The 15,015-nt window shown below is 39.7% G+C and overlaps 1 protein-coding gene across 1 annotated transcript; it reads left to right on the forward strand.

Moving 5' to 3' along the window:
- Positions 1-278: 278 nt before the first annotated feature.
- LOC145640124 (uncharacterized) lies at positions 279-761 on the forward strand. Its single transcript, XM_081691435.1, has one exon. The coding sequence runs from the start codon at positions 279-281 to the stop codon at positions 759-761; it is 483 nt and encodes a 160-aa protein (XP_081547561.1).
- The last annotated feature ends 14,254 nt before the right edge of the window (positions 762-15,015 follow it).

Raw genomic sequence — 15,015 nt, forward strand, 5'->3', positions numbered from 1 at the left:
CCAGCGGATTCAATCCTAAGCCTGGACCCAACAACAACAGTGGAGCCACTTCCAAGGGTCGTGTGTTCGTGATGTACTGCCGTGAGGCTGCAACTGCTTCTGATGTGGTAATTGGCAATTTCTTTATTTGTTCTATGTCTACTAAAGTCTTGTTTAATTCAGGGGCGTCTCACTCTTTTATTTCTAGAAGTTTAGTAGATAGACTCAAGTTAGAGATTCCGGTGTCTGTTTCCTTAGATATTGCTATCCCGTGAGGGGAAGTGGTGAGTTGCACTAAAATGCATCAGATTGTACCTCTTGTTATTTCAAATGTAGAATTTCCATCAGACTTAATCGAGCTTGAATTACAAGATCTCGATGTTATTTTGGGGATGGACTGGTTAGGCAAGTACAAGGCCCAAATTGATTGCGAGGCCCAAAAGGTCACATTGTGTGGCCCGGGCAAGGTTAGAGTAACCTATCGAAGGGAGGGGAGGAAATCAGGGTTAAAAATCATATCTGCTTTGCAACTTAAGAAGTATGTAGCAAAGGGACATCCACTGTATTTGTGTAGCGTCCAAAGGATAGAAGAAGGAGGTAGAGATGATGGGAAAAATATTCCAGTAGTAAATGAATTTCTTGACGTTTTCCCCGAAGAAATTCCAGGGATGCCACCTGTGAGGGATGTTGAGTTTACGATAGACTTAGTGCCCGGGACAGGACCTATTTCAAAGGCTCCATATAGGATGGCCCCGGCTGAGATGAAGGAGTTGAAGACTTAGTTAGACAACTTGCTGGAGAAAGGATACATTCGACCGAGTTCATCACCATGGGGTGCACCGGTGTTGTTCGTAACGAAGAAGGATGGAAGCTTGAGGCTATGTATAGATTACCGAGAGTTGAACAACGTCACGATCAAGAATAAGTACCCTTTACCTAGGATCGATGATTTGTTCGACTAGTTAAAAAGGGCGGGAATATTCTCGAAGATCAATTTGAGGTCAGGGTATCATCAGTTGAGGATAGCAGAGTCGGACATTGCAAAAAGTGCTTTTAGGACTTGTTATGGTCATTACGAATTCACTGTAATGCCATTTGGGTCAACCAATGCACCTGCTGTTTTTATGGATTTAATGCACCGAGTTTTTAGGCCATACTTGAATAGGTTTGTTGTGGTATTTATCAATGATATTTTGGTGCATTCGAGGATCCCGAAAGAGCATGAGGATCATTTGAGGATGGTATTTTCAACCTTGAGAGAGCATCAATTATATGCCAAGCTTTCGAAATGTGAGTTTTGGTTGGAGAAGGTTGCTTTCTTAGGTCATGTGTCTTCTTAGGAAGGAGTGTTAGTCGATCCAGCAAAGGTAAAAGCCGTAAGTGAATGGCCGACACCGAGGAGTGTGTCAGATGTTCGGAGTTTCCGTGGGTTAGCAGGATACTATAGGAGATTTGTTAAGGATTTCTCGAGAATTGCAAGGCCTGTGACAAGTTTGATGAGAAAGGAATGTAAGTATGAGTGGACCCCGGAGTGTGAAAAGGCTTTTCAATCATTAAAAGAAAGACTGACGACAACCCCTGTGTTAGCCCTACCTGATGGAAGTAAACAATATGAGGTGTATAGTGATGCATCAAAGTTTGGGTTGGGTTGCGTGTTGATGCAAAATCGGAAGGTAATTGCTTATGCTTCGAGACAATTGAAGCCTTATGAGGTAAACTACCCAACGCACGACTTGGAGTTAGCTGCAATTGTGTTTGCTTTGCAGATTTGGAGGCACTATTTGTACGGGGTAACTTGTAAGATCTTTACCGATCACAAGAGTTTGAAGTACATATTAACACAGAAGGAGTTGAACATGAGACAAAGGCGATGCTTGGAGTTGATCAAGGATTATGACTTGGATATCCAATATCATGAGGGAAGGGCGAACGTGGTAGCCGATGCGTTAAGTAAGAAGTCAAGTCACGGAGTCAACGCAATGATTCTCCCGGATCAATTGTGTGTGGAATACCAAAGGATGAATTTGGAGGTATTTGAGCATGGAGAAGTGGAGAAAATGTTATGTGCCTTAGTGATCAAACCGTCAATTTATGATGAGATTCGAGAAGGCCAGCCTAGGGATGAGAAGCTGAGCAAGATTAAAGAAAAGATCGAGGAAGGACAAATATTAGACTTTTCAATAACTGACGATGGGAGCATGCGGTTTAAAGGAAGATGGTGCGTTCCACATAATCGAAGTGATTTGAAGCATAAATTGATGGAAGAAGCTCATAGTTCTCCTTATTCAATGCATCCTGGAGGGGATAAGTTGTATAAGGACATGAAGAAGACGTTTTGGTGGCCGAATATGAAAAGAAAAGTAGCAGAATTTGTGGCTAGATGTTTGACTTGTCAAAAGGTTAAAATTGAACACAAGAGGCCACAAGGAACAGTTCAATCCTTGAAGGTGCCTAGTTGGAAGTGGGATTCGATCTCGATGGATTTCGTGGTAGCCTTACCCAAGACTCGAGTAGGAAATGATACAATTTGGGTCATAGTGGATCGACAAACGAAATATGCAACGTTCATACCCATGAGGAGTACATGGTCGATGGATCAATTGGGAAGAGCGTATGTAAAATTTGTGGTGAAATACCATGGTGTGCCGAAGGACATCATCTCGGATAGAGACTCAAGGTTCTTATCCAACTTCTGGAAGAGTCTACAAAAGGCTATGGGGACTAAGTTGTTGATGAGCACTGCATTCCACCCCGCAACCGATGGTCAAATAGAGAGAACAATACAGACATTAGAGGATATGTTGAGATCATGTGTTATGGAGTACCAGGGTGCGTGGGAAGATCATTTGGACTTGATAGAATTTTCCTACAACAACAGTTATCATGCAAGCATTGGGATGGCGCCATTCTAAGCTTTGTATGGGCGAAAGTGTAGAAGCCCGATTTGTTGGAACGACATAAGTGAGACAGTTACACTTGGGCCAGAAATGATTGAAGAGACGGTGAAACAAGTGAAGATGATTCAAGAGAAAATTAGAGCCACACAAGATCGTCAAAAGAGCTATGCGGATTTGAAAAGGAGAGACAAGGAATACGAAGTAGGAGAGAAAGTTTTATTGAAAATATCTCCGATGAAGGGAGTAATGAGGTTCGGGAAGAAAAGAAAGCTAAGCCCGAAGTACATTGGACCCTACGAGATCATCCAAAAGGTGGGAAAGGTAGCATACAAGTTGGATTTGCCTAAATAGCTAGAAAAAGTTCACAATGTGTTCCATGTGAGCCGAATTCGGAAGTACGTACCAGATGTTTCCCATGTTTTACAGCCTGAAACTATCGAGATGGACGAGAACTTGACTTATGAGGAAAAAGGCCTGTGAAGATTTTAGATAGTAAGGTGAGAAGCACTAGGAACAAGGATGTTAAGATAGTCAAGGTTCTATGGTCAAACCATAAAACCAAGGAAGCTACTTGGGAAGCCGAAGCAGATATGAGGAAAAGATATCCAGAGTTGTTTTCTGAGGTTAGTAGTCGAGTTACGGGGGCGTAACTCCTTTTAAGGGGGGTAGAATGCGATAGAGTTTCGCGCTTTTCCCTTTTTTTGGTTAGTTTCGAGTCATTTTGAGTTGCTATGTGTTGTGCTTGAGTCATAGTTGAGTCATTTCAAGTTATTATAAGTTGTGCATGAGTCAATTTATATTAACTTGGATTATTTAACCAACTTTTTACTCAAGTTTCGAGGTCGAAACTTCTTTTAAGGGGGGTAGACTGTAATACCTTGTATTTTTAAACCCGTTTACTAATTATCAACTATGGAATTTTCCGAGATATTTCAAATATTATGTTATTATACAAAATAATTTATTTAAGTCATTATATACAAATGACAATTTTATAATTACGTTTTATAATGAGTTTTATTATACTAATCAAGTTAAAGTTATTATGCCCGAAAACCGGATTTTCTACCTTAAATCCTTAGTTCCCGAGTCATACTACAAGTACCAAAAGTATTTAGCATCCTCATTGTTAAAGTCAACTCTAAAACACCACACAAATTGCTCCACGTAGCTCCCTTCTACAGCATTCATCCTCAATTTCGTTCCAAGCTTGAGCAATCTTGGAAAACACCTCCGATCAAGGTCCATCAGTGGTCTGATTTGGCTGAAATTTTGACAGCTTGTTTGACACATTCCAATCTTCAAATTCTTCAGTGTGATTGTTGTTTGATACTATAGATCAAAAGTTATGGCTTCTGAACAAAAACTCGTTTTCATGCTTCTAGAACATCTTCATGTCGGCAAAAATGGAACCAAGGTTCCCACTTGTTCTTTCATTAATGGAGACAGCTGAAATAGTGCCTAATTGAGGCTATAAATAGCCATGAAAATCAGTCACACTTCCCACATTCATCTTTCCCAAACTACTCTCTTCATCCTCCATCTTCCCCTTTCTAAATCTTTCCTTGTTTCTTCTTTCTTCCTCTTTGGCCGTGAACACCACGACCACCACCTCTTCGACCACCTTACTGCAGCCCTATTATCGTTGCCGTCGCTGCCACCCATAGGTAGTCCCTCCACCTTCCTTCATTGCTTGATTATCTAAGCTTCTAAGCTTCTAACCTTGTTTTGATACTACATTATTGTTGTTGTTATTGTTCTTCATTTTGGGTCATATTATTACTACTACTACTACTGTACACTACTAGTACACATATATACTAATGATAATCTACCATTATAAAGTATTGTTGATTGTTATTATCTTGATTAAATTACAACAAACAACTACACTATACATATTACTACTACTACATACTAAAATAAGTACTACTACTTTTCATGATGTTATAAGTATTATTATCATTATATTGTTGGTGTTTTGCTACTACTACTACTCTTCTACCTACTATACCTACTACATATTATTATTATTATTATTATTATTATTATTATTATTATTATTATTATTATTATTATTATTATTATTATTACTACTATTATCATCGTCATTAATAATATAACTAACTCTCTTAATATTAAAAAAGTTTCTTGAATTATGAAAGTATAAACATTACAAGAGTTAAACTAATTGACCGTGCACAACTAAGTCAAGGGTCTACATTTTATGCACTAGTGTTTATGGGTTGAAGAGTTTTTGATTAGGAGTTAATGTTTATTATAGTAGGGATTTCAAGTTCGTAATTAGGAACTTCGTGCTTGTTTGCAAGAATCAAGGTACGTACACGTGGCTAGATCTTTTAAAAAGTGGCTTTTATATGCAACGTGTTTTACATGTTAAGTGATTTCAAACCAAGTTTAAATAATTGTGAAATATATTTCGGTGAAGCATGTTTTAATCGTTTAATCTCAAATGTTAAAATATTTTATATGGTTGATTATAAACTTGTATTGATATTCAAGAAGGAAGTTTTATTGTTTTAATTTATCTCGAGTATGGGATATTGGAAAGTTTATTTATCATGATTTATTCCTTGGATCTTTGGATTTTTAACTCCCACTACGCGGAGTAAGTTGAAGACTATGGACTTTGTATGACTTAGTCTTTCCCCTTGATAGCACTATGTAAAGGAGTTACTAGCTTGGGGGGTGTGCACACTTAGGGGGTAAAATGATTTACGAAAATATGGACTGATCCATCCTATTCGGAATTATCTTTGGAAAGTTGGTTATTTCGGAAATTGGTTCTTCTGACAAGTTTTTATACATGAATTTCTATTCATGAACGGTTTGGATAAATTATGATTTATTTAAGTTAATTCTCTTCGAAATCATGTTTAATTAATTAAATTGATTTTACATGTCTAGCATTTGTATGTACTTAGCATTTTGGCTAACACGTATTTGTTTTGTTTTGGCTTGGCCCTACTTGTCATTTTGATGAGTAGATAGGTGATGGCAATCGGACAACGTGAACTATGTGCTGCATTGGGAATGATGGGCAGTGGTCACCTAGTTTAATTTAGTAAACATAGTATTAGTGGTGTAGTTACATTGAAAATGTATCAAACTATTTTATTATTATTATTATTAATGAAAGTAAAGTACTATTTTCCGCTGCAAAACTCTGTTAAGCCTTACGTAATCACGTGGCGGTAATACTCCCATGTTACTCCCTAAAGCTGGGTACTATTGTTAATATTAGAGAGTAATTTGGGGGTGTTACACATTTGATCTATAAAGGGGAGGGGGAAGTTGTCCTTTTTAGTGGCGATATTCAGTCTACGATAATCAATACACATACGCCATCCTGTTACAGTTCTAGTGGGAATTAATTCAGTTTTTTCATTAGTGATCACAGTCATCCCACCTTTTTAGGCACTACCTCCACAGGACTTACCCACTTTGAGTCAGAAATAGGATAGATAATACCTGCATCAAGTAATTTCATAACCTCTTTCTTGACTACTTCCTGCATATTAGGATTCAATCTTCTTTGGGGTTGAATGCAGGGCTTATAGTTATCCTTTAGATGTATCCTGTGCATACAAAAATCAGGGCTAATACCCTTGAGATCATCAATACTGTACCCAATAGCTTTCTTATGGGTTTGAAGAACCCCTAGAATTTGGGAAGTTTATAGGTCATCAACTGCAGTACTGATGATCACGGGGTATAGTTCTTGTTCATCCAAAAAAATATATTTCAAATGAGAAAGGAGAGGTTTTAGTTCAGGTTTGTTGACCTCTGTAGGTTTCGATTCCTGAAATAAATTTACTACCTTCATTGTTTCCTTGGGGACTAAATCTTTTGAGGAAAGAGTTCTTTCATTATCCTGTACCTCATTACCCAAAACGCTTGCATTGTCTGTATATAAATTCCCACAAAGAATTTCCTCCAGGGATCCCTTGCAAGAACCTGTGGCAAGCTATCATCACAAATATCGTCCACTATATTAATTATATCAATATAACAACAATTTTCCTTTAGCATATGCCTTTTCAAAACATTCCCTAGATTAAAAGTAACATTGTCATCACCAACAGAAAGGGTTAGTGTATCCTCTGCCATGTCTAAAACAACAAAATCAACAGGAATAAAAAATTTACCAACTCTGGCAGGGACATCCTTTAAAATACCTAGGGGTATTTTACAGAACGATCTGCCATTTGCAAAGTTATATTAGTAACTTTTAATTCTCCCAAATTTTGTTTAGCGCAAACAGACGATGGCATAACACTGACACTGGCACCCAAATCACACAAAGCTTTATCAATAAAAACATTCCCTATATGACAAGGAATAGAAAAGCTACCAGGATCCTTTAATTTAGGAGGGGATTTATTTTGCAATAAGGCGCTACACTCCTCTGTGAAAGCTACAATTCTACTTCATTAAAGGCCCTTTTCTTAGTTAGAATGTCTTTCATAAATTTAGCATATGCAGGAACCTGAGTGAGTAAATCAGTGAAAGGAACTGTTCCCTGCAGGTTTTTCATAACCTCTAAGAACTTACCAAATTGTTTATCAAACTTACTCTTCAATTGCCTATTAGGGAACAGTAGTTTGATAACCGGGCTCTGCACATCTCCTCCCTTATCCTGAGATTTACCCTGCACAGAAACATTAGAAGGGTTAGTATCTGTTTGTAGCCCTGCAGGGTTAGCAGGATTAGTGTTTGGTATAGAGGAATCTAGATCAGGAACTGGTCCATCTTCCTTCGGCATAGGAGGTCCATCATAATGTGAACCACTCCTTAAAGTGATTGCATTGGCATGATCTGTAGGATGGATAAGCTGCAATGGTAGAGCTCGCTGCTGACAGGATTGTAAGGTAGATGAAAGTTGTGCAATTTGATTATCCATGATTTTATTGTGGGCTAAAATAGAATCAATTTGCGCATCCCTATTCTCCATATGCTTTTGCATATTAGTAAGCATTGCTCTAATTTCTGTTATGGTAGGGTCAGAAGATGATGAGGGTGATGCTTGGCTTTTCTGGCCAGAATTTGGATGGTAATATTTTTGATGTTGTGGGGGTTGTTGTTGTGGTTGTTGTGGAGGAGGAGGGTTTTGTACATTGGTACTCCGGTACAAAAGATATGGATGGTTTCGGCAACCAGCATTATAAGAGTTGGAATATGGGTAATTCTGCCTATAGGTTTGAAAGGCATTAAACCATAATTTAGCTTTGCCACATAATGAAAAAGGAAAAAGAATCTCCCTGATTTGGTCTTGCGTGACCCCGACTTGTCTAATAGTGTTGCAATACTGGGTGACATATGCAATGTGAAGATTAGGATCTTCACCCTTAGCTCCACTGAATTGCTTCCTCTCTATCATAGTGATAAATTTGGGCTTGATCTCAAATTGAACTCCATTTAGAGCTGGAGTAGGGGTAAGGTGCGGGAAATCTGTGAGCTTTGGCTACGAGTAGTCACTAAGTTTCTTTGGGGCCGTCATCTCTGATTCAAAATCTTAAGGAATTTCTACGTCACTAGAATCAGAGGGAGGGTCTCTTTGATTATTGTCCTCCTCAGAACCCGCCAGAATTTGACTATAAATTTTCCTTTGCCTATGAAACAAGCGTTCGATCTCAAGATCGAATGGAATGTAACCTGATCTGGAACACCTGGGCATAAACAAGGAACTAAAAGACAAATATGAGAATTGCCTCAAAGAACTAACGTTCTCTGAGACAAAAGGGGATAATCTAGACTACAAAAAAAATATCAGAAAATAAAAATAAAACTGTTTCCCCAGCAACGACGCCAAATTTTGACAGGGTAAAGTCTTATCCCCAAAAAAAAAATATTACCTAAGTCCTCTAACTAATGCAGATAGGGAAGTAGGGTCGAATCCACAAGGAAACAAGTCTTTCTACTCCTGATTAATTATTATAATCTAAATTATCAAGATTACCAATGTTGTTATAATTAAAGACTATACTACGAAGAATATGATCAGGGAAATTAAAGTAGAGAGAAATTAAATATTAAAAGGCCTAGGGCATAGGTTCACTAATAAACAATATTTCAGGGAAAATCATAATAAGAAATCATCAAGCATCGATTAATCAGATTATAAAGGGCTTTCGCTACGTATTAATCACATAGTTAATTTACCGGTATTAAATCTCATCTGTCAAATCTCGACTTAACCATTTATAAATTAGTCCGACTTTTAAAACTAAGCCTAAACATCAATTCTCATCAGTCGAATCTCGAATTAATATTGCTAAACTCATACAATTAAATCTGGCCAAACCTAATTGCATAGCATTAAATCAATCAATAGGAAATTAACCAAGCATTGATAATCAACAATCACAAATTTACCCCTTCGTAGTATTTATTAGATCCCCATAAACCCTAGAAATAAAACTACTCAAGCATAATTAATCTAAACTAATCAAATCAATAAAGCAAGACATAATGAATGAATTAAATTAAATAACTGAAATTAAAAGAGGAGAAATTGTTACCAAAAAAAATCTGGATTAATGAATATAATTAAGACCAATGTTTGAGAGAGTTTAAGAGAGAGAAAATATTCTAAGTAGAGAGAGAAAATCTAAAAGAGAAAGGTAATAAAAAATTACGTACAAAAATTGTACTTAAACATCCCTAAAACAATCCTTAAACGAAAACTAATCAGTTTGATTGGGCTCGATTCCTCGGCCCAATCCGGATTTCCTCATCGGGTCTTGATTACCTTATCCAATTCCCCCGGTATCACATACTGAGCCCTTAATCACCGGCTATCAACGGATTTCCTAGGCTTCAAGGATGGTCGTGTCGTCCTAACGCTCGTAGTTGCTTCGTGAAAAACCCAGAAAACGCTCCAAGTGTGCAATTTCCTACAAAACTCAAGCAAAACTACAAAAACACTAGAAAACACAAATTAATAATAAAAGTGGCCCTAAAGAACTAAAAACACTACTAATTATGACCATGGGACGAGGGTAAAACACTATATAAATTGGACATATCATGTAGCCGGGAAACAATGGCACCACATAGCGTATTCAAGCCCCTGCATATGCATGAGGTTGGAGTAGGCCACGAGGTGGTCCTCCGGGTTGGTGGTACCAGCATAAGCACCTACCAACACATTCTTAACCTTGTCGGCTGTGTGGCTTCGGTTATCTCCGATAGGAGGGACATACGGTGCATTTTCGATCATCTGAGGGCCAGAGTGGATGGTATTACCATCAGTATGGCTCTCATGCAAGGTTTAAGTTTTCCCCGCTGATGTGTTCTTGAAGCTGTCTGGAAAGCCCGATGTAGAGGCTGACTCAGACAGTTGTTAACCTCTTCTGCGGGTAATAATTTCTCGAGTGTCAGTAGTTGATTTTTTGTCTTCCTCCGGTTGTTCAAACCGGCGGGGGTTTCTTGTGTTCGTTAGGGGCAAAAGAATCTTTGACCAGTCGAGGGTCCCAGTTGCCTTGTCCTTTGGATGTAGAGTCGGCTACCTGTCCCAGACTGGCTTTTTATTCCCTTGAGGAGTCTTCTTTGCGAACTGACCCTTGCTTGGGGCCAGCCTTTCTCTTGGTAATCAGATCCTTAATTTCACCCATGAAACTAGTCATGAATTTCATGAGTTCATCCCGAGTGACTGGGGCGGATCCACCTACCGTAAGGGTTTCCTTTTTCGGTTGACCAACGGGTTGCTTGTATCCGCCTGGCTTTCGTCCCGCTCCAGAGTGTTTCAACTTGAGGATTATCATCCTCTTGGTCAGTAACGGCCTCCGGGTGATCAACCGGACGGTTAGGAGGTGGTAAAGACTCTTGAACCATCCTTGAGGTACTCTACCCACATACGGCGCCAAATATTTTGGGTGTTTTTGTTTACCGGGAGAGTTACTGCTCCGAGACTAGCTGCGCGCGGTCCGTACCTACAAAACAGCGGAGACTCCGGGTGGTTGGAGCTTCGCCTTCGACGGTCAAGTTAGTACTTGAAGAATATTGGGAGAAAATGCGGAAAAAGAGGTAAGATCTTCTCGGATTCCGAGATTAGGGGATATTCTAATGTAAGAGAATGTAGGGTATGTTGTAATAAAATGTAGATGTCCCAATTTTGGGGGAAATCTCCCTATTTATAAAGTCTTTGTTAAATGTGCCCCTAATTAGGTCATTTTGAACTAATTATCGTGGGTTGCTCCGCATTGCGGCTTTCTCAGGATTTGGGCCGATGAAGGCCGCCTTTTCTTTTAAAGTTCAAGGAGAGACACGTGTCCAAAGGAGATTGGCCCAATTTGGACCAACCAAAGTATTACACGTGTCAAGGCTTGATTGGGCCACGTGGCATGGTAATATTAACCAAAAAAGAGCCCATTGGAGTACTTGATAGAAGCTCTACTTAGATGGATAGTATCCAGGCATATCTTATAGACAGCACACTCCCTAACTCACCTTAGGAGGCGGCCGTGATGAAGAAACGGGCTGCAAGCTTTGAGATGAGACAAGGAGAGCTCTTTAAAACAGGTTTCCTAAAGCCTCTTTTAAAGTGTGAGACCTTAGAGAAGGGACAAGAATTTATCGAAGAATTGCATGCGTGATATTGTGCCTCTCACAAAGGCGGTTGATCATTAGCGATTAGGGCCAGGCGACATTACTTTTGGCCTACCCTAGAGGAGGATGCTATGGAAATGGTTAAAAAATACAATAAGTGTCAAAAGTTTGGCAAGCTAATCCATCGTCTGGCCACTGACCTGACGACAATCCACATTCTAGTGTCATTTGCTAAATGGGCATGGATATCCAGGTCCCATATACGGCTGCTTCAGGCGGCAAGCGCTACATTCTAGTGGCTAAGGACAACTTTACTAAATGGGTACAGGCGGAGGCGGTCAAAAACATCAAGATAAAAGACGCCAATTCCTTGATCTGGAAGAATGTCATCACCCGTTTTGGGGAACCTATGTCTTTGACATGGTCCTCATTTTAAGACCCCTCAATTAAAGACTTGGTTGGGAGATCAGGGGATCTTTAATTATTTCCCATCAGTCGGTCGACCCCAAGCAAACGGCCAGGTCGAAGCCTTCAACATGTTAATCTAAGACAGCATAAAAAAGAAAATTGAAAAAGCTGGCGGCCTATGGGAGGATGAATTACCACACGTCTTATGGGCCATCGGAACAACAGCGAAAGGGGCAACTGGAGAAACCCCATTTCTCATGGTGAATGGGGCAGAGGTCGTCTTGCCCATTGAACATTATGAGCCGACTCTTTGGATTCTGCTATATGATGAAGAGGCGGACTGGGAGGCCATGCGCTTGACATTGGACTCACTCCCAGAGCGCATGGGCAATGCCGCCTTGTGCCATGGGATCTATTGCCTGAGAATGACTCGGGCCTACAACAAAAGAGTACACAAGCGCCCTTTAAAAGTTGGGGACTTTGTGTTAAGGAAAATGGAGGTAGTTGGTAGGGCAAATGAGCATGGGAAGCTAAGCACAAATTGGGAAAGCCCCTACCGAATCTAAGAAGAAGTAAGAGGCGGCACCTACCTCCTGGAAACACCAGACGACAAGAAGCTACCTAGAACTTGAAATGTAGATAACTTAAGGAAGTACTACTTTTGAAATTTTGTTAATCTTTTTGACTTGTGATGAAAATCTGCCTTCATTTCCAAACTTGTCTTTATTTGCTTTATTTTGAGTATCGATTGCACAAAGTGCAGAAGGATCATGCTCACAATTTTAAAGGATGCCGCCTGTACAATGTGCCGACAGATTCTACTTACCTCTTTATTGAACCGACTGCAAAATATGCAGGCGGGCCAATCTTTATTTTGTTGACGATGCTTGAACATCGCTTGCACAATGTGTAGACGCACAACGTCAAGATTGTATAAGCCACCGCCTGCACAATGTGTAGACGGCCTTGTATGATTTCTAACTTTTTAAATTTGTAAAAGGGATCGTCTGTCCCAACAGCAAACACCCATGATTTTTACTAAGGGATTCGATTGCACCAAAGCAGTCGTCCCAACCTTTATTCAATTTTTAAGCTAAGTAAATAACTTATTGGCTATTTACTCCCTAAAAGAGGCCAATGGCCGAATGAACAGTGTTTAAACAACCGTCTACTCCAACATGAGTATGACTGTCTGCTCCAAAATGAGTCAGACAACCGACGACGTCCATTTGGGCGAATTCGTCGAAGTGAAGCATCTACCATTTGGGTGGCACATTGCACTATGAATTAAAATAGCGGCCCTATCGAATGCGTTAAGACAACGCTCGCTGTCGTTTGATAATATAACTTGAAATCTAAAAAGCATTGAATTTTTTGAGTTGTTCTAGTACAGGCGAAAAAAGGATACTATTTCATGTTAGAGGCTATACAGTTGCCTGTCCTTGCCTTGGGTTACTAAAGGATACTATTTCATGTTAGAGGCAGGTGAACGATTATCTTCTTAAAAAATAAGCTAAGTAAAAATAACTTAGTGGCTTAACTACCTTTTATGAGGCCTTATGCCGGATGCTATTTCATGTTAGAGGCAGGTGAACGATTATCTTCTTAAAAAATAAGCTAAGTAAAAATAACTTAGTGGCTTAACTACCTTTTATGAGGCCTTATGCCGGATGCATTTAGTTACTAAAAATCACCTGTTCAATATGGCCTTAAGTCGCTTGGTTTGGGGAAATCACCTTAGTGATTGATTGACTTAGAAACCATTCATACTCTTTAAAGTACCAATAATTTCTAAGTCAATCAATTCCATTTTTGAAACCAATCGACATCCGTCAAGGGGCAAGGACATTCGCATAGTATACGTGTTAAAAATACTTAGCCAAAAATTATATGCATTAAATATCGAAAGCTTTAAAATTTTAAAGCACAAGCATAAAAATGAATAAAACCGGCTAAACAACCGGATGCTTCAGAAAAACAAACATCCATCAAAATTGACGACTGCAAAAGTTAGGTGGAAAAGCCAAAAATTGTTGAATTACCCGACCCCCTGGTCGGTAAAGATACACATATACTCGGCAAGCAGACCAGAAAAGCAAATATTTGGCCATTTGGCTGCAGAAAAATATGACTGAAAGCTTAAAGATTAGGGGAGTTTCACAGCATTGGCATTCGCCTTGTCCTCCGATGTCTACTTCTTTGTCTCTTCATCCTCCCCCTAATCCTCCTCGTCCTCAAAAGACGAGTCATCTGACGAGTCGGACCCCTCCTTGGCCTCTTTGGTCGTCGCCTCCTCAGCTTCCCTCAAGCATTGAACTAGTAATTTGCCTTATCAAACTGAACCGTCCAAGTTTGATAGTCAATTGACGGCTTCACTACTGTCCAGGCCTCACCTATGATGGTTTTGTTGTCATTCATCATTTTTTTTACTAGGGCATGCTTTTCCTCCTCCATAAGAGACCTATACTTGGTTCTGAGTTGGGTTTCTTTGTTCTGCAGCCACCCTCTGAGTCTTTTGACCGTTCCCTCGAGGTCCTCAACCTTCTTTTGCACTTCATAGAGGGGCTCCAGCTTCTCCGTAAGGCTCTTGACCTCATCCTAGAGCTCCCTGACTCGCTTCTTCGCCGCGTCTAGATTCTGCTGGACTTGCAGATTTGCCGACACTTGGGAACACAACATATCAAGTGTCAAAATCTCATATGGGGCAATCTCAAACAAATCTTTGTTCAATGAAGAGGCAGCCCGAGCATTCACTGCCTTTACCTCGCATGTTTCGTCGTTAAGTGGCTTTTTAAGACCACTAACGCGCAGCACAACCTGCAGTCGGCCAAAATAAAAGAACACATTAGAAACCATCCGGTCAAATCATCAATAAAGTTGAAAGACACAAGTCTTACCTCGCAAAGAAGTGCCAGTATGGCGTTAAGGTCAAGAGTGTCGACTCCTTTGACATACGCATTGTCATCAAGATCAAGCGTCCTGAGCATTTGCTTGGCCATCTGAAGGACAGTTGACCTTGCTTGAGCATCTGTCAATACGAGCAAAATCATCTAAGTAAGAACTTTGAAGAGACAGTTGCATTTATAATCATTGAAGAGTATGGCTGAATGTATTACCTTCCTCTCCCCCTACGGCATCGCTGTCGCCTGTTAAGCCGAGA

Source organism: Chenopodium album, chromosome 7, assembly GCF_948465745.1.
Source record: "Chenopodium album chromosome 7, dcCheAlbu1.1, whole genome shotgun sequence".
NCBI lineage: Eukaryota > Viridiplantae > Streptophyta > Magnoliopsida > Caryophyllales > Amaranthaceae > Chenopodium > Chenopodium album.